At 44.6% G+C, this 25,000-nt stretch overlaps 2 protein-coding genes across 2 annotated transcripts in view; both read right to left on the minus strand.

Annotated features, from left to right (window-relative positions):
- cyb561 (cytochrome b561) overlaps positions 1–1,598 on the minus strand; it is a 14,287-nt gene extending 12,689 nt beyond the window's left edge. Inside the window, exon 1 of the mRNA XM_079517175.1 lies at positions 1,485–1,598. The gene's annotated coding sequence lies outside the window, so the exon portion shown is untranslated. The remainder of the gene's footprint in view (positions 1–1,484) is intronic.
- A 6,521-nt stretch (positions 1,599–8,119) lies between these two features.
- LOC306915109 (integrin alpha-3-like) overlaps positions 8,120–25,000 on the minus strand; it is a gene marked incomplete at both ends in the record, with an annotated part of 34,789 nt that continues 17,908 nt past the window's right edge. The window contains 14 exons of the mRNA XM_079492357.1: positions 8,120–8,218; positions 8,377–8,502; positions 9,637–9,735; positions 10,216–10,329; positions 10,773–10,973; positions 11,674–11,850; positions 12,388–12,490; positions 13,055–13,132; positions 13,862–13,971; positions 14,527–14,701; positions 15,214–15,311; positions 15,939–16,069; positions 23,892–23,923; positions 24,308–24,385. Of these exons, the coding sequence (XP_079348483.1) occupies positions 8,120–8,218; positions 8,377–8,502; positions 9,637–9,735; positions 10,216–10,329; positions 10,773–10,973; positions 11,674–11,850; positions 12,388–12,490; positions 13,055–13,132; positions 13,862–13,971; positions 14,527–14,701; positions 15,214–15,311; positions 15,939–16,069; positions 23,892–23,923; positions 24,308–24,385 (1,621 nt within the window). The remainder of the gene's footprint in view (positions 8,219–8,376; positions 8,503–9,636; positions 9,736–10,215; positions 10,330–10,772; positions 10,974–11,673; positions 11,851–12,387; positions 12,491–13,054; positions 13,133–13,861; positions 13,972–14,526; positions 14,702–15,213; positions 15,312–15,938; positions 16,070–23,891; positions 23,924–24,307; positions 24,386–25,000) is intronic.

Genomic DNA, 25,000 nt, shown 5'->3' on the forward strand with positions numbered 1-25,000 from the left:
GGTTACAAGCGGGATTTTCAAAGCTCCATAACTCGGAATCTATACGAGCACTGTCCTTGGTGAACATCATCCATCCAAGGTTCGGATGTAATTTGTGACTGTGTCTCGCATCACTCCCGTTTCTGGCGAAAGGTAAGGGCGGGGGCATTCAAGCATGGGCCTAAATATGTATTTTTTTTACAAAATGTTATGGCGATTTATTTTTTTATTATTTACTATAGTCCTACTAGACCCCAAGAAATTACATCTGGCCACAAAATATCACAGGATCTATTGAATGTGACAAACTGACATATTGAGCCTATATGTGTTGGCCTATACACACAGTATAAGCCTTCCCCCAGTAGGCTACCTTCACATTCAGTAGATCTCGTGATCTTTTGTGGCCAGATGTAATTTCCTGAGGTCTAGTAGGGCTATAGTAAATAATAAAAAAAGAAATCACCATAACATTTTGTACAAAAGTACATATTTAGCCCCATGCTCGAATGCCCCCGCCCCCCTGTTAAAAAGAGCTAAAATTGAAATCGAAAAAAACGAAAGAAGCAGCAAATTCTCTAATAACAACCTAAAACATGAACATTGGTTGAAAAAAACTAAAGTTGTCCTTTAAGTGAAACCCTTTAAATAAATACTTTTTGAAATGTCTATGGAAAAAATGCATGGGGAATTATTTCCTGGGCCTCTCGTTGTCATGAAAGGGGCGGGACAGCGACGCAATGTGACACATATTTGAGCTGTATTTGGGTAAAGTGATGCAAATATAAGGTCCCCAGACCCCCTCGGGGTCCTGCCAGACCACATGCTAATTGAAACAAATGCCATTTGTCATGTTAGTTAATGTGAGATAAAGTCCTTAAAGACTGCAGGGGCTGTGTGCATGTGTGTGTGCGTGCGTGCGTGTGCATGCATGTGCGTGTGTGCGCGGGCGCCCCCACCTCTCTCTCTCTCTCTCTCTCTCTCTTGATTGATTGAAATATTTATTAACAGTTTGCAGAATTACAGTACATTTCAAGCACAAACTCAATACAAAGACTGTTAACTGTGAGTGGACAACCAAATTAAGCATTAGGCCTACACTTGTTTACAAGAGGGTCCACCTTGTTCAATTCATCAAAACATTTAGAGACGTAGGCTACAAATAGACACTTCTATATAGTCAAAGAACAGAACAGGAATTCATGGGTCTGTCTCTCTCTCTCTCATAATCTCATATTAGAATTGGTGACAGTTACCTTATAAACACTATTAGAGAGTTATCTATAGCCTACTGACGCACGGAACGGGAGCAGGTGCGCTGCATGCGTGGCAAACACTATATAAGCGCTATAAATTAACATAACTTAACTGTTAACAGCACAACTGTGTGACGTTCTAACGTACGACGTGTTGCTATATGTGGAACAAATGGACAGTAGTATAACATAAACATATATACAGTCATATAGGCTACGATACCGTTAAAAATATAAACAAACACAGACCTGCTGCTGCTCTGATGTGTGCGAGACTCCACTCTGATATAGATCCGCCTTCTGAGAGAGAGAGAAAGAGAGTGAGAGAGATGGAAGGAGAAAGTCAAGATACTGCTGCTGTTGCCTGCTGACGATACAATGACGTCACAATGACGTCTTGTTGTGATAAACGTCCTGTCTGTCTCTCTGTCTGTCTGTCTGTCTGTGACTGTCTGTCTGTCTGTCTGTCTGTCTGTCTGTCTGTCTGTCTGTCTGTCTGTCTGTTCAACAGCCTTTGATTGCCCTCATGTGGACAAACGTTTAAGTCGACAATTTGTTCACTAAAACAATCACACACGTGTGAAGTGAGGGGCGCTCTTATCATATCGTACATCATCATACATCATCTCATTTCGGCCAATCAGAATTTGAGCCCTCACCTTCGCGTCTTCAACGTTTGTGTTACGCAATGTTTGTGTTTACACAAACACTCAAAATTGTCCATTCATTGTCAATAGCATTTAATGTTTGTGTTAGAACAAAGTTTGTGTTCACACACACGCATGCACGCACACACACACACACACACACACACACACACACACACACACACACACACACACACACACACACACACACATACACATACACACACACACACACACACACACACACACACACACACACACACACACACACACACACACACACACACACACACACACACACACATACACATACACACACACACACATACACATACACACAAACAAAAGCTGGACATAGAGGGTCTATCGCCCCTCAAAAACGAGATGACGTCACGGCGCTAGTCTACCTTTAGCAGTCTATACAAATATGCAAGCTCACAGTGAGATCATTGAGATGTATGGCAAGCTTGTAGATCTGCTATTTCCGTCACCCCATCCTAAAATCAGTGTGAAGCATAGATGTAAAAAAATCACACCCTTGTGAAGTGAGGGGCGCTCTTGACATTTACATCATATTTGGCGGACATTTTTGACCCAATTTCTCCTTTCATTGTCAATGGCAAATATGAGACGTGTGGGGACAAGATTTATGTCATATTTGGCGGACATTTGACCCAATTTCTCCTTTCATTGATTTACTCTTCTGTCCATATCGGGTCGCAACTCGAACATAGGGGCATAGATCTGTAAAAAATCACACCCGTGTGAACTGAGTGGTGCAAGGTTTTATATAGCCTGATCAGCTGTGGTCTGACGTAATGTCAGTGACCATAGTAACCATGCTCATTTTTTTGGGTCCCACGTACAGGTACACACACGTACAGGTACACACATACATAGACACATACAGACAAAGCTGGTTGTTGGAGTGGTTTGCACCACTCAAAAATATGGGCGGACCCATATAAATCTGTAAAAAATCACACCCGTGTGAAGTGAGGGGCGCTAATATATTAAAGTCTAACTCATGTTGATTAGGTGATGTAATGGTTATATAAAACAAACGGTGCCAACACAAACATAAAACAATTAACAATAAAGAGACAATATGACATAATGAGGCACATTATGACGTAAATTTCCCCTTCATTGTCAATGGCATTTACAAAACAAACATTGAACTAAAGACAAACATTAAACCTGTATATAGGAGGGGCTGGCACCCCTCCAAAATATGGATGGACTCATATATCTGTCAAACATATGGATGGACCCATATAGATCTGTAAAACATATGGATGGACCCATATAGATCTGTAAAACATATGGATGGACCCATAGATTTATAGAACATGGAACTCCATTCCAGGAGCTCTGGTAATGTCGCTACAGGTCTGACATTCTCTGTTATCACCACAAGATGGCAGCAAAGCCTATATTATTGTACATTCGATCTCATGCAGACACAATCACAGACATGTAAGTATTGTTATTATAGGTTGCAGATTACTATGAAAACCTGCAAAACATGTCAGTCAGTCCGTCAGTCCATCACGCCTCGTGACGCGCTCCATATATAGCGTTGTCTCTATATATGAAGCGGCAGCGGTGGCCGAACAGATAGCGGCGCGGTCTTGATACCGGAAGGTTCCTAGTTCGAATCAGCCGTCCGACACGTTTACCACCGCTGAAGTGCCCTTGAACAAGGCATTGAACCACTACAATGAAATGTGTTCTATGAGCAGGGCCTGGCTGGAAACAAGTTCTTGAGCTTAGCCCAGATACCCTGGGTAAATATAGATTTAATTTCATTTAATTTGAAGAGCACGACACTGACCTCATCAAACCCTGGATAACCATACATGGAGAAGACTGATCATCCTAGATCTGCATATATTGAGCCGGCCAGCAACTCTACATCTGACCTCAAACCCTTAGATCTCCATGGCCTGTTCTGATGTTCCATATGCTGATCCTTCCCCACTTTAAAGACTTTAATGTTTGTATGACGTTTCGACGAAACAACATTCAAACGTCATTCAAACGTTGTTGAACGTCGTTTGAACAATGTTTGAACGACTGGGTAATTTTCTTTTTTGTTTGGAATATTATTATTATTATTATTTTTTAATCCAGATTTTGAAAATTGCTCTAATCTGCATGTCAGGTGATGACATGAACATTACATGCACTATTTTATTTATAATGGGCTTCGGTGGCAACGAGGGCCAAAACTGGTGTTCACCAGGTGGCACTGAATGAGTTAATACTGCTGCTGTGAAGTTGTCCGATGAACACCTTAGGGATTGAATAAAATAATTATATATGAATGCATAAACATTAAACAACCTTAATGCAACAGAATCCACACTAAACAGCATGAGATTATCTTAAAGTCACTTTATTGTTTATAAAACATGACATTTATATGTATATATATAAATACATTTAATATATGTATAGTATAAAATGTGACATTTATACTGTACTATTTATAAAATGTGACATTTATACAACATCAAAAGACAAAAATATCAAAATATATGTAAATACAAACAGTGGCTGATGTTCAGGTCGATATAGCCTAATGTTACTTTAATCATCATCACACTGACACGGAGAGAACAGCAGAGTTGCAGACAACATGACGTTTAAATGTTTCTGTTTAAATGTGTATTGTATACTTATGTGTTTAAAACCGGAATTTTAAATTACAGTTGTTGAGATATCAATATCATTAAGATGTTATATTTATTAATGCATTGATTTACTACATAACAACACCATATGATACGTGGTTGTGTGTGTTTACCGTTGTCACAGACAGACAGACAGACAGACAGACAGACAGACAGACAGACAGACAGACAGACAGACAGACAGACAGACAGACAGACAGACAGACAGACAGACAGACAGAAATTCGGCACTATGGTAACTGAGGAATGTCCACTGGAATCATGTTAGCATTTTTTAGCAATGCTAATGGAAATGAATGGGGTCAGGTCGCGGGTTTGCGTAAATGGTCACTGCGGTCATACTAGCATGTTAACATTAGGTAACATTATGTTTGTTGTTTCTTTTTTGTATGTGTGATTATACTCAGGATCGACATCCTTGCAAAATAGAACATGCTCTCAATGTGCTTCCCTCATACAATAAAGGTCAATAAATACACAACAATGTAGCAATGCTAATGGCAATTAATGTGGTCAGATACTAGCATGTTAGCATTATGTAGAAATGCTAATGGAAATTAATGCGGGTAGCAGACCATACAGTATCACGATAAATAATAATAAGGTTTATCGTCCCATAGCTCTGTTGTCGGGCAGAAACCAACTAGGTATGTCCAACATATTAACTTTCCAGGAAATTATAAATAACACAAAACACAATAGGACTAAAAACACTGCCTCAGTCATCAAAGGGTTAAAGCCCAAACCACACCAATGGGTTGCCATGCAACTCCTTGCAACCAAACAGTTGCGAGTAGACGCATGTAGACGCATGTAGACGCATGTAGACGCATGTAGTAGCAAGCAACCATTGCATTGAATCAGTTGGGTCAACATGCGCCACCATGTGCCGACGTGCAACAGGACATATCACACCGTCGGGGCGAACGCTAAAAAACGTTTTGTTGTGTCTCGACCCATTGGTGTGGTGTGGGCTTTAAACAACACAATACTGCCTCATCAAAGTTCGTATGGTGACTTTATACATTGTCAGATGGTTTAATGTGTTTTTCCACCATTAGTGTGAAGATGGTTGTTTTGACTAGAATGACAATGGCAGGTGTCAGACAGAGTATTGGAATGTGGCCGGTAAGTACATGTGTAATCAATCAGCTCTCAGACCAGGTGGTGATCCATTTGTTTTTCGTCCTGTTCTTGTTTGTGGAGGAAGTGATGTCATCCTGGATGAGGAAGCCGTCCGCGGTGCAATGACTCTTCTTCCTGTCCACCGTGCCCTGGTGATAGGCCACGCCCCTCCGGAAGAACCCACACTGACGCACGCACGCACGCACGCACGCACGCACGCACGCACGCACGCACGCACGCACACACACACACACACACACACACACACACACACACACACACACACACACACACACACACAGGATATTGACTAATCATTCTGTCAATCTAGTGAGGTGATTCAGAGAAAACAAATGTGTTATCATGCTTTCATAATGTCACACTGGTGAACATGCAGTTAAGGCCTATTCATACTACAGGTTTATAAGTAGACTACCGAAACAGTGGTTAGTAAAAACAGATGTGTTTGGGTGAGCGGTGTCTAATTAACACTGCGGTGTGACATCATGTTGTAGTTAAGCCTACTGTTTTACAAAAAACAGAGATATGTGTTTGGGTGAGCAGTATAGGCTATAGCGTCGCTAAAAATCCAGAGGCCCCCCTGCAAGGATCTGGGTGGGGCCCTGACATCACGGAAGACATCTTCTCGGCGATTTGGAAAATAGCCCATTCAGCCTTGCTCTGCCGTAAATCCAGATGTAAACATTGAAGCACATGATGAACCTCCAACTCCCACAGACAATGGCAACACCGGACAGCGATGATGTCACTCCCCGAGCTGATTTCAAATGTAAAATGGGTGGCCAACCAAGATCTATTGTAGAATTTGGCTATAGCTTTGGGCGAGTGAGCCCCCCACCTGCTGGAGGCCCCCCCCCGCGGTACATCGCTTGTGGAGCTTCCAGTACGCCCGTGTGGGTGAGTCCCTTATCGCCGACGTGGCTCAGTGACGTCATGTTGTAGTTTTAGTAAAAACAGAGAGATGTGTTTGGGTGAGTCCCTTATCACTGTGGCTCAGTGACGTCATGTTGTAGTTTTAGTAAAAACAAGGAGATGTGTTTGGGTGAGTCCCTTATCACTGTGGCTCAGTGACGTCATGTTGTAGTTTTAGTAAAAACAAGGAGATGTGTTTGGGTGAGTCCCTTATCACTGTGGCTCAGTGACGTCATGTTGTAGTTTTCGGTGGTCTAAAACTGGAGTATGAATAGGCCTTTAATGTCACACTAGTGAACATACTGTAGCAGTGAACATAGTGAACATACTAGTGAACATAGCAGTGAACATAGCAGTGAACATATATAGTAGAGCAGGCTGTTACGTTGGAAGAAAAAGACAAGGAAGTCGGTTAGAGTTAGACGGACAGTCAATCCAATGAGCTGGGAGCAGCTAGTGAGAGAGCCGCCAGCCAGCCAGCCAGCCAGCCAGTCAGTAAAGCAGTGCTTCAGGCAGAAGGGTGAAATCAGACGCAAACGACTTCTGACATACATACGGGGATGGGTAGGGGCATAGATATATATATTTAAAAAAATAGTTGCCTCATTGGCCGCTGCTGTTCGTTGGAGCCATGTGTGTCGAAGGAGGGGCGGAACAATTTACACTGGGGGAGGAAGTACGCCGGAAGTGTGGAAGGCACGCTACGTCACACTGCCACTCAAGTCATTATTGGCCAATCACAGCACATCTTTTCCGGGACAGATCCGAACATGCGCTCTGTGACGCACTCATGCTTCCGCGGTGCTTTGCAAGGAATCTCGGGGAAATGTTGCCCTTCCTTGAGCACATACGCTCCAGAGGCGGAAAGGGCGTCTACCTTTATATGTGTATCTATGGGTAGTGGAGGGAAGCCCCTTACTCCTCCCCTACTGTGTGGGGCTTTTCTTTCTGTTTAGATGAGTTGGGCGTTGTCATATTTTATACAGCACCTGCCTTCTGGCAGCCAGCTCATAATATGGCTCGTTAGGCAATAGACTTTCAATCCACACCTCCCCTGTTCGAATCCTGCTTATGTCATTATTTTTGTGCCGATAAAGTGCACGTTTTAGATCGCGACAGAGTCCGATATACGTTGGCGGTTAAGACTCACCCGTGGCTTCCCTGTGAGGTTAGGGTTAGGGGTAGAGTTAGTGTAAGAGTACATCACTATTTATCACACTTTGTATCAGAAATGCATTAATCAGATGGTATTTCTTTCAGAAAGGCAGTTACCAGACTGCTATTTCTGTCAGAAATACATTTATCACTGTATTTATGTCAGAAATGCATTCATCAGATGGTAATTCTGTCAAAAGGCACTCAGAGTGAGAGCCGCGGTTAATGGCGTCTGATTTATTTCACCCCTGTGCGTCATTCAGTCCTTACAGCAGACGTCCAGTTCAGCCCAGCCTCAGTGCTCATTGGTCAGCTGCCAGCTGGTTCAGCCGTTCAGCCAATGGGAGGGCTGGCTCTTCAGTCTGGCTGTGTGTTCATTGGCCTCGAACATCTCCCTGGTGTGGACTATCTTGAAGAACCCACACTGAACAACCAGGAAAAAAAAACTTGTGGATCAAGACAAGCGTGTGTGTGTGTTTGTGTTTGTGTTTGTGTTTGTGTTTGTGTGTGTGTGTGTGTGTGTGTGTGTGTGTGTGTGTGCGTGTGTGTGTGTGTGTGTGTGTGCGTGCAAGTGTGGTGTACCTTCCACAGCAGCCACCAGAGGGCAGCCAGCAGCAGAACTCCACACAGGACAGACAGCAGGTAGATCCACAGGGGGGCGCTATTCTCCACCACACCTCCACCCTCCGGCTCCAGCAGTACACTGAACTGTAGAACAATAGAACAATAGAACTGTAACAATAGAACAATACACTGAACTGTAGAACAATAGAACAATACACTGAACTGTAGAACAATAGAACAATAGAACTGTAACAATAGAACAATACACTGAACTGTAGAACAATAGAACAATACACTGAACTGTAGAACAATAGAACAATATAACTGTAACAATAGAACACTACACTGAACTGTAGAACAATAGAACTGTAACAATAGAACAATAGAACTGTAACAATAGAACACTACACTGAACTGTAGAACAATAGAACTGTAACAATAGAACAATAGCACTGTAACAATAGAACACTACACTGAACTGTAGAACAATAGAACTGTAACAATAGAACAATAGCACTGTAACAATAGAACACTACACTGAACTGTAGAACAATAGAACTGTAACAATAGAACAATAGCACTGTAACAATAGAACACTACACTGAACTGTAGAACAATATAACTGTAACAATAGAACAATGCACTGAACTATAGAACAATAGCACAATAGAACTGTAAAAAATAGAACACTACACTGAACTGTAACAATAGAACAATATAACTGTACCAATAGAACAGTACACTGAACTATAGAACAATAGAACAATATAACTGTAACAATAGAACACTACACTGAACTATAGAACAATAGAACAATAGAACAATAGAAATGTAACAATAGAACAACACAAATTGGCGTGCAGTTACCCCGGTCTCTATACTGCCTCCCCCTGCCTGATGGAGGGGAAAGGAAATGGTTGGAATAACGTGTCCCTTCCACAAGCTACGTCCAAAGTAGAGATATGCTCATGGACTCCGCTCTATGCTATGATCGAGGTCTGCTGGGGAAACTGGACGACCGTGGCAACTCTTCCATGAGGGAGGCAGGGAGAGAGGCAGGCAGGCAGGCAGGCAGGCAGGCAGGCAGGCAGGCAGGCAGGCAGGCAGGCAGGGAGGGAGGGAGGGAGGGGCGGGCGGGAGGGCGGGCGGGCGGGCGGGCGGGCAGGCAGGCAGGCAGGCAGGGAGGGAGGGAGGGAGGGAGGGAGGGAGGCAGGCAGGCAGGCAGGCAGGCAGGCAGGCAGGCAGGGAGGGAGGGAGGGAGGGAGGGAGGGAGGTTACCTGTGTAGTAATGGTTTCCATGGTGATGGCAGGTTTGCGTGTGACCAGTTTAAGAGACGCCTGTCCTCCTATTGTCACCTTCCATGACTCAGCATAATCCTGCACACACAGACATGTCAGAGCAGGAGGGCATGGTGTTAGATATGGTCATAAGGTTTTCAAAAACCTGTGCAAATGGGTTGGGCTCACCCCCTATAGTGGTCTGTTTGCAGTGACTCAAAATAAATAGATGCCTCATTGGTCGCTGCAGTTCAGTTCTATGCTTCGCAAGGAATCTCGGGAAAGTTTGCCTCCACGTCGCCTCCCCTCGAGATACAGACACCCCAGAGTCTACCTTATGGGTATAGGTATGGTTGAAAACTAAAATAATTGATAAAGGAGATTTTTCAATTCTGTTACTAATACTATTGGGTGTGCTAAATAACAATTTAGGAAGAAATAACTTCTGGAAAGTCATAATTAGTCAAAAAGAAAGAAAGAAAGAAAGAAAGAAAGAAAGATGTGTGCAGACAGACAGACAGACAGACAGACAGACAGACAGACAGACAGACAGACAGACAGACAGACAGACAGACAGACCTCTATTAGGGTAGAGTTCCAGAGTCGAGCGCTGACAGACAGGTTGGCTGAGTTCTTCATGTTGACGAGAGGACAGATAAACTTCACACACCTCACTGTCCCCTGAGCACAGTCCTACACACACACACACACACACACACACACACACACACACACACACACACACACACACATGCGCGCGCGCGCGCGCGAGCGCACATGCACCGTATAATTAGCACCTGTAGGTACCTATAGAAGGCTACGTTTATGAAGAATCAACTGACTGCGATGAAAACGCTAATGTTACTGCATGCTGCCGAATTAGTTACATTTTCGCTAGAAACGGACTGTATCAAATATGACTGACTGACTGACTGACTGACCTTCCCGACAATATCGCAGAGACAGTTTTTTTTTTAACCACAGTTCTTAGATGATTTTAAGATTACCTGATGTAATCCTCCATAGAGAAAAACGTGTGTGTGTGTGTGTGTGTGTGTGTGTGTGTGTGTGTGTGTGTGTGTGTGTGTGTGTGTGTGTGTGTGTGTGTGTGTGCGTGCGTGCGTGCGTGTGTGTACCAGGGTGTGTGTGCTCTTGGGTGCCCCCCGCAGGGTAACAGAAGACTCGGTTTTCCTCTTCTCTCTCCTCTCTTCCTCCATACTCCTTCTGACCCTGTTCTGTTGTTTGACCTCTGATGACCTCTGGTTGACCTCTGATGACCTCCGGTCGACTTCCGATGACCTCTGGTTGACCCTGCTCGGCCCCTCTTCTTCCAACACCTGGGGAGAAAAATATGTGCATTGATAAACTTTTTTGCTGCTATCTACATTTATAAACGTAGCTAGGCTATAGGTACCTAAAGGTGATGATGTATAGGTTCGTAGACAACCTATACTCCATATATGAAAGTGGCGACCGTCAATTTATTCTTTTAGCATTGCTCCGGTTACTATGGAGAGCCTCCGTCCCCACCAGCTATGGAATTTTAAAATCCAGCTCCATTGAGCCGCCATTATAACAGGATTCCCGCGCATCCCGACCCCCCCGAAACAACGTTCACTGTGAAAGAATATATATTCAAAGATTTGTGCTACATTTTAGCAGATCTACAAACTCTATGAGCTTGTATTTTTCAACAGCTAAAGATTAAAATAATAGTTAAAGTGGTTAAACTCTAAAGACACAGAGCAGGGCTAGGCAACTTTAGGCAGGGGTGCCAACATTGGCACAGGGGAGGGTGATCACTTTAGGTGATCACTGGCATACTGGTATTTGTGTGAGAGAGATGATTGTTTTTTTCTTAAATCCGGTGGTGAGGTGACCACCGGAGCTGTAATAACGTGAAGCGGTGGTGAGTAAAAACAGAGAGAAGGACTGGGGAGAGCGGTGGTTTTCTCTTCACCGCGCCTTCAGTGATGTCATGTTGTAGTTCGGTGGTCACCTCACCACCGAAAACCCAGACTATGAATAACGCTTTACCAGCAGCTTCAGAGGGTTGATGATGTCACCCGGCGGGATGCAGCGCGGCTCCGACGTCCCGTCCAATCGTATCTCTGTCAGGTACAGCAGCCACTTCCCATTGGACGACTCCCACGGCCAATCAAATTCCACCTCCAGCTGGCCAAGGTCACCCAGCGGCTTCCCCGATAGGTCCACCTGACAGGAAACACAAGACACACCCACTTCCTGTTTATACAGGAAACATAAGCCACACCCAGGTCCTGTTTATATGGGAAACACAAGCCAGCTATTTACAGTAAGCAACAACGATCTACAAGCTCAGAGGGAGCCATAATGTATTATTTTTATCCACATGGTAATACATCAAATACAGAGAAATAGACATTAACAATCATAAGTAAGCTAATAATCTAACGTCGTATAACAGTATAATATCTATATAATGAAACTATGATATTAAACACTATAGAGTGCTATGTATACAATACATTCTATCTAAGTTATTATAAGTTGAGCCTTTGCTTACGCCTGTAATGTTGTCGAGGCTATAAGGGCAAGTGCTACGGCAAGTGCTATGGCTAAGATTGAGTCTGAACTTTGGTCGGTTTTCAGACTATATTACAGTGTTACATAAAGTCACATTTAAAGTCACAGTAACATAGTTAAAGGTACAGTAAATATATTTAAAGGCACAGTGACATGTTAAAAGGTACAGTCACACATTTAAATGACCTTAAAGGTGAAGTCCAGCGGCGTTCCTACATCACTGGTCGTCTTCATGGAAGACTCCCCGGTCACATGACCTCCGAAGTGGACGTGGCCTGGCTGCTTGATTCTAACAGCACAAAATAAAAGTAGGCCTAAAGGGCCTTGCAAACGGCAGCGAGGAACGCACACATTGTTGCCTGGATCAACGACAGGTCTGCTACAGGTCTGCTCAAGAGGGGCGCGACAACGCAAGCGTAAAATAAAAGCTAAACCGAATCCAGGTCTGGTGAGTACGAGTGTGCACGAAACGAGCACGCGCACAACAAATTCACGGGACCGCTCTCACGTAAATACGCTTGCGTTGTCGTACCGGGACTTCTCAGAGCAAAAACGCAGGTCTCATTGAAAATGAATTATAGGCGCGTTTTATCGCTCCCCGTTTGTAAGGCTATTAATTCATCAATCGAGCAGTTAACTCGAATAACAGTCTGAGTCCATATAGTAATTATCCATAATGTATAAATGATGGATAATTAAATGGTCAGGACAAATAGGCCTTTTCGGGGAGGGGTCAGAATAAATTATGGACTTTGACTGTTATTCGTCTCAACTGCTCACTGTCAATCATCCATCGATGAACCAATGAATAAACCAATCAGACATTGAAAATATTACAGTGATATACACTTACAGGGTGAAAACAGGTTGCAGAGAATATTCCACCATCATGATGAGATGTAATGGAGAGAGATCTGACTGTTCACTGAGACTGAAAATACATTCATATAATCATCAATATGATAATACATTAACAAATATCATCAATATTAAACACACCAATCTATAATTAATACATTAAATACAATAATTGTCAATATTAAACATATGATACACATTCATACATTCATATAATGCGTGCGTGCGTGCGTGCGTGCGTGCGTGCGTGTGTGTGTGCGTGCGTGCGTGCGTGCGTGCGCATTTACGTTGACAGTGACAACACGGTGTGAATCTCTCTGGTATTCAGACTGATCTCTGATGCCTCAAAGATGATTGACAGTTCCACCTGAGGACAGACAGAGAGACATGAACTTTGCTTTAAGTAGTATTTAGTATTGAGTATTCTCATAGCATCATTATATGCAAATTGCAACCTTTGCATGTAGATTTCTTGTAAGATGACCAGGCGGTATAGAGCGGTGTGCAATATTCCTTAAATAATGACACTTTCAGTTTAGTTGAACAAAACTTACGGGCAATAGTGTTTGCTTGAGCATACAACTTTCGACATTGTCTGTATGTCTGTATCTATATCATCATCATCAGTCATTTGACCAGTAACAAAATGACCAAGATATATATTTTTTATTCCAGCCCTCAAGGTTATTATAATTTGAACACAGGCGCAGAGTTAAAGGAATATGTCCTCTTTGGTTCTACATAATTATTAGAACAGCACTTTTTGCTGGCATCGTATTTTATGTCATGTTGCACACCATACAGAATAGAGAAAGGGTTGAGCGCCACCTTCTGGTTGTTTCTGAACGGTGCTCCCAGTTCACACAGCAGCACTCTGCCTTCATCTGAGCATTCTACTGGAGGCCCCGGACCCTGTATAACAATATAATACATTATACCATTATAACATAATAATAAAGGTCCACTTCACCACTTTTCAACCTATCTTCATATAATAGGTCCTCACTAATAATCATGATAAAATGGCACGATTTTTTTCTACTCAGTCTGTGTCTCATAGGAGGGCTGTGGGCAGTTTAGAAACAGATTTTGTTTTTAAACAAGATTTTTTTACAAAAATGTTTAGATTTTCATTATCGTAAGAACGATGGCTTCCATTTTCGCCTAAAGCCTGCAGTTTCTATTAGCTTGTATTCCCCATCGATGATGTCACTGGAGGACGGTTTCTGAACTGCCCACAGCCCTCCTATGAGACACAGACAGAGTAGAAAAACATTGCGCCATTTTTTCATGATTATTAGTGAGGACCTATTATATGAAGATAGGTTGAAAAGTGGTGAAGTGGTCCTTTAATCGTTGGACAACACACACACACACACACACACACACACACACACACACACACACACACACACACACACACACACACACACACACACACACACACACACACACACACACACACACCTTGGTCCTGACTCCAGAGTATTTGAGCGGTGCAGCGCCCTCTCTGGTGACGTTGAGAACTGCAGCGTGAGCCTCTTCGGCCGGTCGCCCCGGCGATGCCTCGTTGGTTACCATGACAACCAGGAGAAGCTTCCTGACGGTGGCGCTGTAGCGGAACACCTGGACACCCTGACGACTGCACACACACACACACACACACACACACACACACACACACACACACACACAGGCAAATAAAATAATAGCCAAGCTACACCAGGCTTTTCGCGCACAAAACGCGCGCGTTTACCCCCGCGCGTGCGTTTAATTTAGGTCCAGTCCTATTTTAAAGCCTGGTGTAGCTTGGCCGTGAGTCGTACAATAAAAGGAGAGGTTCTGTTTTTCCACTGACGGCCCAAGCTACGGGAGAAAACGCGCGAAAAACGGCCAAGCTACACCTGGCTTTTCTCGGCGCGCGTGCGCGGGAGAAAAGCCTGGTGTAGCTTGACAGTTTACGCGCGAGAAAAGCCTGGTGTAGCTTGGCCGTTAAGAGTGTGAATCGCCTTGTTATAATGTGCCAGCATGAGGCCAATCTGAAACATTTACTGGCCCATGGATGCACGCAAACAGTCGCACGCACGCACGCACACACGCACACACACACACACACACACACACACACACACACACACACACACACACACACACCTGGGGAAAGCTTGTCCATCCTGATTGGTGAAATGCGCCGTCATCTGCAGGTTGCTATGACAACGGTTATCAGAACCGCACGCCTTAACGATATGGATCTGAAGAAAGAAAGAAAGAAAGAAAGAAAGGTTAGATGGACAGACAGACAGACAGACAGACAGACAGACAGACAGACAGACAGACAGACAGACAGACAGACAGACAGACAGACAGACAGACAGACAGACAGACAGACAGACAGACAGACAGACAGACAGACAGACAGACAGACAGACCTGTGTGGTGTTGGTTCCATGTTGCCATGGTGATAGAACAACAGGTTGGTTCTCTTCCAGAGAAACAGACAGGACAAACTTCAACGGTTCAACCTGATCTTTAACTGGAGTCTGAATGATAGAGAGATATTATGGAGAGAGAGAGAGAGTGAGAGAGAGAGAGAGAGAGACACATAGCACTGCAGATTTATAACCTGATCTAACCTGAGCGTTTTGGGCATAACTGTATAGTTATGATTGACAGACAGGTTGGCTGACGACAACATAGCCTGCGTGTAGCCTGCATGTGTGATTTCTGGCCTAGAGGGGCGGATTCACAAAAGACCTGGTGGATCCTATTGGTTCTCGTGCTTTATGTGCGTTACGTGCGTGCATTGCGTGTGTGCGATGCGTGCGTGCGTGCGTGCGTGCGTGCGTGCGTGCGTGCGTGCGTGCGTGCGTGCGTCTCACCAGCAGTCTCAGGCGGAGGATTCGACAGGAAGGCATGGACAGGAAACCGGTGTACACTTCCTGTCCGTTGTCTCGGAAATGGAGGCGGGGTTTCTGCCGCGTCACGTCTGCCTGTACGGTGAACCGCAGTCCTGTCACCATAGCAAAAACAATTCTGTTACCATAGCAACCATCAACACATCAGCCTGTCAACACTATGTTAGGGTTAAAGTTAATAAAATAAAGGTCAATACAAAATAAAAAATGGCTGCTGGATGCAAGGGGTTTAGCTACGATGTCTGGAAGATATAGTTGTCTCCACCAGGCCGAAGGCATGGGGAGAGAGTATGTTTTGCACTCCGTCCGTCCGTCCGTGTGTCCGTCCGTCCGTGTGTCCGTCCGTCTGTGAACAGCTAATCTCTGGCACCGTTGGCTTGATCGCAGCCATACTCTGCACACACACTCCCTGGATGCCAGAGCTGAACCTCTGCTCCAAAGTTTTCACATTGGCCTGTTATAGCGCCACCAGGAGGTCGCTTTGTGCAAAACAAATGTTTTGACAGTACACCTACAGATTTTGTCCAAACATTACGCAAATTGGTACCCAGTCTCTCTAGAGCCATTCAACGAAACGGGTCTTTCAGATTTTTCAGACTCCATCCTGATTGGCTACGATTGGCTTCCAAAGTTCGCAGGAGTGCTCCGTTTCAAACAAAATGCTGCAAATCATGAACACATCGTGTGATTTCCGTGAAATTTTGCACGCACATTCCCACTAGGCCGAGGAAGAAATGCCACTTGAATATTTTCAACTCAGCCTCATGGTGGCGCTATAACTGGCCGATTTGTGTTTTTACCTATAACTGCACCGATCTGTGTAAAACCATGTATGCACACTCCCTAGAGGTCAAGGAAAAACCTTTGCCTGGAATTTTTCACATCTGCTCTTTATAGCGCCACCAGGAGACCGACATATGTAAAACACAATTTCTAATATTACTCCTTCAGATTTTATCCAAATTTCACGCAAATCGGTACACATGCTCTCCATAGTCATGTGATCATGTGATTTGTTTGATTTCTCATAATTATCCATCCTGGTTAGCTACGATTGGCTTCTAAAGTTTTCAGGAGTAGCCCGTTTTGTACAAATCGCCACAACTCCTCAACGCAGCATCCGATTGCGGTGAAACTGTGCATGCCTATTCCCACTACTAGGCTGAGGAAGAAATGCCACTTTTCAAATCAGCCTCATGGTGGCGCTACAACAGGCCAAGTTGCGTCACACACACACACACACACACACACACACACACACACACACACACACACACACACACACACACACACACACACACACACACACACACACACACACACACACACACACACACACTCTCCTATCCTCCTGGTGGAGACCTGTGCCCAGAAGGGCACTTTTTCTAGTTTATTCTTGTTTGCACTGTTTATTATTATTATACTTTTTTTACTATTTTTTATTGCAATTGAAAATACTTTATTTACTTATTTATTTACTTGGTGTAAAATAAGACCAAATCTGACAAATGACATGTTGTAACTTGTAGCCTGCTGCTGCTGCTCTATAGTCTGCATAAGTAAGTACAGTACACTGCATAATGCCATCCAAAACACAGTAAAACAAGAGCCTTGTGTTATGTGATTATAGTCATTAGTGCTTCTCAACAACAACAAACACAAAACAATTACAAATTGTTTTGGACATACATTTCAGATAATGGGCCACTCATCATCTAAACAAATCTAACCCACCCCTAAGGGTGTAATTTAGGTATATACTTTGGTGTGACTTCTTTTTACTATTATTATTGTTTATTGTTTCTTGTTGCACCTTTCTTTTTCTTCTGCCTTGTTTCTTCTGTATACTACAGTACTTTTTCATTCTTCTTATTCTTACTTATGCTGTAACCTTAACTGCTGTGCTGGGCGACTGATTTCCCCCGCGGGATAATAAAAGTATCTATCTATCTATCTATCTATCTATCTATCTAGTGGTCCAGACAGAGCTAAAAAAAGATTGAGAACTGATCTATTCCTTTCACATGGTTGCCTGTATTCTGTTCTCTTAACCTTCCATAGCCTATTACTAATTAACTGATTAACTGAAACATCTTTCACTATTTTCCTATATCACTATTTTGCATGGTCGAGGACCACATGCAATACCTATAGGCCTAGCCTGGTTACACTCCCCCTCGAAAACATTTCATTCCATTCAGAAATGCAATGTGATGGCCTGGGCCGTGGCTCAGCGGTCCAGGCACCTTGGCCGGTATAGCCAAGCCTGGCAGTGTGCCGCGGGCTCGACTCCCGATCCCGACGGCCTTTACTGCATGTCACCCCCCCCCCCCCCCCCTATCTCTGTCACCCACTTCCTGTCAGCCTACTGTCTGTCCCTCTATAAAAAAATATAAAATAAAGGCGAAAGCCATAAAAGAAAAAAGAAAATAAATGCAATGTTTTTTTAGTAACCATGCAGGCAAATACCTTCACGGCCACCAGTGGTCCACGGACCACCAGTTGAAAACCCCTGGCTGACTATATAGGGACCACCTCCATCCACTGCAGACCCACATTGACACTAATTATCCTGTGGGACCCCATTTGAAAAGATATGCCAGGGACCCCCATAAGAGAAGACAGCTCTAGCAGTGATTCTCAACACGTTTTAATTTCAAGGACCCCCCGGTTTGACATGCATTAGTCTACGGACCCCCATTTAATGGCATTTATATCTCTGGGACCCCCAATTTATATTGTAAAATCAATGTGAATTTAACTCTGAGAGTGTACAGATGGAACCAAATGGACACTCTCAGAGTTACAGGCCCATAAGGGTCCAAATTCGGTTCCAAAACTATCATTTAGCTGGGGACCCCCTGGAACTCCCTCAAGGACCCCTGGGGGTCCCCGGACCACACTTTGGGAACTACTGTATTAACATACTCTACCATACAGATTGGCTAAAGAAAACATTTATTCATTAAAGTGATGGATTGTAGCTTAAAACTTAAACTCAGAGAAGTGTACAAAATGTAATGACCCGTAACCCGTTTGCTTACATTTCTACACTCTTGGAATTACAAATGAATGATAACCACAATAACTATAATTAACCACATGATCCCTATAGCATCGTTATTCTTATGGGGGGGGGGGGGGGGGGGGGGTTAAAAAGCCGAAATTGCAGATCTTCTCATCACTCTGTATTCTTGTAGATAGGCTATTTTTCTGTGAAGATATTTTGTATATAAGGACTATAGAGTGAAAACAGCCTGAGGCCTAGCATGCAGCCCTGGGGGGCTTTTTCAGTCAACTAAGTATAGGGTTTATTAAATGAACAACAAAATGCATGTTATAAATCATAACAGCCCAGCACACTGGGGAGGGGACAGCGGCAGGCGGCAGCCACACCCAATCTTTCACAACAGTGGAGAACATCTACCCCTGAAGACATGCTGGGTGTGTGGAATCTGTGGATGTCTTGTACAGTAGATAATAATGAGGAAAATACTTTATTTACTTATTTATTTACTTGGTGTAAAATAAGACCAAATCTGACAAATGACATGTTGTAACTTGTAGCCTGCTGCTGCTCTATAGTCTGCATAAGTAAGTACAGTAAGTACATAATGCCATCCAATATACACAGTAAAACAAGAGCCTTGTGTTATGTGATCATAGTCATTAGTGCTTCGATCTCAACAACAACAAACACAAAACAATTACAATTTGTTTTGGACATACATTTCAGATAATGGGCCACTCATCATCTAAACAAATCTAACCCACCCCTAAGGGTGTAATTGTCTCCACCAGGCCGAAGGCATGGGGAGAGAGTATGTTTTGCACTCCGTCCGTGTGTGTGTGTGTGTGTGTGTCCGTGTGTGTGTCCTTCCGTCCGTCTGTTACCAGCTAATCTCCGGCACCGTTAACCCGGTCGATGCCAAACTTTGCACACACACTCCCTGGATGCCAACGATGAACCTCTGCCCCACATTTTTCAGAACGGCCTGTTATAGCGCCACCAGGAGGCCGCTTTGTGCAAAACAAGTTTTTGGACAGTACACCTACAGATTTTGTCCAAACATCACACAAATTGGTACACAGTCTCTCTAGAGCCATTCAACGAAACACGTCTTTCAGATTTCTCAGACTCCATCCTGATTGGCTAAGATTGGCTTCCAAAGTTCGCAGGAGTGCTCAGTTTCAAACAAAATGCTGCAAATCATGAACACATCGTGTGATTTCCGTGAAATTGTGCACGCACATTCCCACTAGGCCGAGGAAGAAATGCCACATGAACATTTTCAACTCAGCCTCATGGTGGCGCTATAACTGGCCGAAAAGTGTTTTTACCTCTAACTGCATGGATCTGTGGATAACTTTGTATGCCAACTCCCTAGAGGCCAAGGAAAAACCTTTGCCTGGAATTTTTCACATCTGCTCTTTATAGCGCCACCAGGAGGCCGACATATGTAAAACACATTTTCTAATATTACATTACATTAATATTACAGATTTTATCGAAATTTCACGCAAATCAGTACACATGTTCTCCATAGTCATGTGATCAAGACGGGTTTGTTTGATTTCTCATAATCCACCCTCATTGGCTACGATTGGCTTCTAAACTTTTCAGGAGTAGCCCGCTTTGTACCCGTTTTGTACAAATCGCCACAACTACTCAACGCAGCGTCCGATTGCGGTGAAACTGTGCATGCATATTCCCACTAGGCTGAGGAAGAAATGCCACTTGACAGTTTTCGAATCAGCCTCATGGTGGCGCTACAACAGGCCAAGCCGCGTCTCACACACACACACACACACACACACACACACACACACACACACACACACACACACACACACACACACACACACACACACACACACACACACACACACACACACACACACACACACACACACGTTTATATATTACTCCTACACATTTTGCCAAACATCACACACACTGGTGGAGACCTGTGCCCGGAAGGGCACTTTTTCTAGTTGGTGGATGATTTGTCCCGAGTGCGTTCTTTTTCCATATGCACCAAATCTCTTCACCCCCCTATTTTTGGTTGACTATGGTTGCTGTGGTTCAAGTGGTTAACACGCTCGGTGCTGTGAGTGCTGTCGCCTCACAGCTAGAAGGTCCTGCATGGGTTCGATTCCCGCTCGGGACGCTGTGGGTGCTGGCACCGTGTTTCCTCCTCCGCGTCATCAGTGCCCATACCCGAGGCGGGGTTGGCGAAAGGGCCTTTCTGTGTGGAGTTTGCATGTTCTCCCCGTGTCCCCTAGGGTAGGTACCCTCACAAAAAACATGCAGTAATCCTGGTCTCTAAACTGCCTCCCCTGGCCAGCCGGGCACCTGATGGAGGGGGAAGGAACTCGTTGGAATAACGTGTTCCTTCCACGCGCTACGTCCAACCAGGGAAACTCCCCCCTGTCAGGTGTAAAGGAGCAACTTGGACACTCAGGCATGAAGGAAGCATGAGTTCAAGTCCGTTGCTCTCCCCATGTCCCCCATATGTGGGGACTAGGTTGGCGGAGGGTGTGTAGAGCCCAGGATCACATTAGATAATTGAAACAGGGGTGAAACATGTGTTACAGAATCGTGGGATAAAAATTATTAAAAAAACGAAACAAAAAAAACACTGTGCAATTGCCGTAGATGTATACGGCAATTGGTCTTTTATTGTGCTTATAATCGATCAAGTCATAATGCTACTTACATTAGCATTGGGTTGCTATGTGATGTTGTTAACCGCAATGGAGCGCACCTTGAATCTTGAATCTTACCCGCAACAATTCTGGTCAAAACAAGGTTTATTCCACGGCCCATAGCCGACGCTCGTCGAGCGGTACATCCGGATGTGGTCCGACAACACACACAGTGTAAGTAACATCCGGTCGCGGGTTTTAGCTCTTCAAAATAACGGTGAAACGGGGGGAAATCGTGGCATGAATTACAGCAAATTAATTAATTTATATGTCCTATGGACACTGATATTCTATAAGCTTTCTTCGTGACATAAACTGACTGTATCTTCGGAGGAAATATTTACATATTTATTTATGTAGCATAAACGTTACTGAGACAAACCCTAAATAATAATAATTGACCGTAGGTTACAGATTATATGAAAACCTGCAAAACCTGTCAGTCAGTCCAGTCCGTTTGTCAGGCCGTCAGTCAATTTGTCCGTCACGCCACCATATATGGCAGTCAGTCCGTCACGCCTCATGACACGTCACGCCACCATATATGGCCGTCAGTCCGTCACGCCTCATGACACGTCACGCCACCATATATGGCCGTCAGTCCATCATGCCACCATATATGGCCGTCTCCATATATGAAGATCACGACACTGACCTCATCAAACCCTGGATAGCCATACATGACTGGATCATCACCTAGATCTGCATATATGGAGCCGGCCAGCAACTCTACATCTGACCTCAAACCTCAAACCCTTAGATCTCCATATATGGAGCTGACCTGTTCTGACATTATATATGTTGATCTGACTTCATCAAACCCTGTACACTCAAGACACTGCCCCCCCTTAGATCTCAATATATGGCGCTGACCTGTTCTGATATTCCATGTTGGTCTGACCTCATCAAACCCTGTACACTCAAGACACGCTCCATATATGGCCAGTACATAATTAATTCCATATGTTGATCTGACCCCCCCATGCCAAAGCACCAGCGCTCACCAAGCAGTCTGCCGTCACCCAGGCGGATGTGTGCATTTATGCGACCACGCTTCACCAAGCAGTCTGCCGTCACCCAGGCGGATGTGTGCATTTATGCGACCACGCTTCACCAAGCAGTCTGCCGTCACCCAGGCGGATGTGTGCATTTATGCGACCACGCTTCACCAAGCAGTCTGCCGTCACCCAGGCGGATGTGTGCAGCTTCTCGCCCTCAGGTCATCTTACTGGTAATAATAATAATAACCCTTTTCATCTTGCCATGTGGTTGCTATCGGTTACCAAAGACATCCTTCTTTAACCTCGATTCTGATTGGTCAATTACCAATGACACAAAAAACAAGCTCTGTGTGTGTGTGTGTGTGTGTGTGTGGGGGGGGGGGGGGGGGGGGGGGGGGGCACAGTCAGACAGATGCTAGTAACATCACTTAATGTGATTTATCAATTTGGAGTACAAAGAACACACGCACGCACGCACGCACGCACGCACGCACGCACGCACGCACGCACGCACGCACACACACACACACACACACACACACAAGGACGGGAGGACACACAAGGACAAGGCATGATGTCATCTGACTACTGACACACATGTCTGGAGGTCTGGACGAGAGAGAGAGAGAGAGAGAGAGAGAGAGAGAGAGAGAGAGAGACAGACAGACAGACACAGACAGACAGACAGACAGACAGACAGACAGACAGACAGACAGACAGACAGACAGACAGACAGACAGACAGACAGACAGACAGACAGACAGACACCAGCACTAATACGACAACCTGTTGTTCTAGTTAATTTTGTTAATTTTGTCGACTAAAACTGTGACGGAAAATGTATGTTGGTCGACTTTTCTTTTTCTTGTGTGACACACAGCAAAGGTCGTCGGGATCGGGAGTCGAACCCGCGATACGCTGTCAGGCTGGAAGAGTACGTTTTACTGTACACAAGATGGAGCAATCATTTACAACCTTGAACCTTGAACCTTGAACCTACAGAAAGCCCCACTCAGGTACAATATGCAAAAGAATTAATGGAGAATGGAAAGCTGATATATAATGACTTGAGTCATGTCTTCTTTCACCAATAGGAGGCGACACAACACTATGATGAGACACACAGCCAACAACACTAGGGTGCGCGTGTGTGCGTGTGAGTGGGTGTGCGTGGGTGTGCGTGGGTGTGTGGGTGTGCGTGACTCACTGATGTTCTCCTTGAAGCTTCTGTCTCCAGTGCTGAGGATGTAGGACGCACACACCTCCACCTGCACACTGACATACACACATGCACGCACGCACGCACGCACGCACGCACGCACGCACGCACGCACGCACGCACGCACGCACGCACGCACGCACGCACGCACGCACGCACGCACGCACGGACGCACACACACACACACACACATACAGTGAGTGAGGAGCCCCCACCGGGAGGACGTACCGTTTTACTGTATCCTATGACTCACCTATACTAGGACTAGGAGTCCCCACCGGGAGGACACACTTTTATACCCTACTCACTGTGTGTGTGTGTGTGTGTGTGTGTGTGTGTGTGTGTGTGTGTGTGTGTGTGTGTGTGTGTGTGTGTGTGTGTGTGCGCGCGCGCTCCAGTCTCACCAGTGACTACAGTTGTCGGGGTCGATGACCTCTGGAGTGACGGTCAGATTTCTGGTGAGGTAGACGACACCATGTGACCTGAAATATATAATGGTTATTAATATGATATTTTTGCGACTGTAGGTCGCATTTACTATGAAAACCTGCATCTCCCGTCCGTCCGTCCGTCCGTCCGTCCGTCCGTCCGTCCGTCCGTTCGCTCGTTATAGTTAGTCACCCACGCCTCCATATGCCTCGTGACATCACGTCTCCATATAGACGCCTTATCAGATGACGTCACACTGATAAGAAACAGCATGCGCGCGCATAAAGGCAGCAAAAGAACACCACCTCTCATAAGATGCAATGGAAAAGTTCTAACTGCACTCACGTGTAAAAAATGCCCCATCAAACTTTCAGATGCTGTTTTTCTCCCAGTGTGGAGGAAGAATGATTAGGATTTTTATTGTGATCTCTCGCCCTTGAAATATATAATCCTTGGTTTCTGTTGTGTTTGAACAATAATAGCAATTCAAAACAGTTGTCCTCAAAACCACACCTCCAGTCGCTGTCATAAGAACGGGAGGTGCGCTCATGAACACGGCAGCAGAGCCTATTTGTGCATGGCTGCACGCGCACCTGCAGTCCATCAAGTATAATTTATACTTCGTCCCGCGATGGTGTCGTGCACGCAGACCTCTACGCTCACAACAG

Source organism: Electrona antarctica (genome assembly GCF_951216825.1).
Source record: "Electrona antarctica genome assembly, chromosome: 1".
NCBI lineage: Eukaryota > Metazoa > Chordata > Actinopteri > Myctophiformes > Myctophidae > Electrona > Electrona antarctica.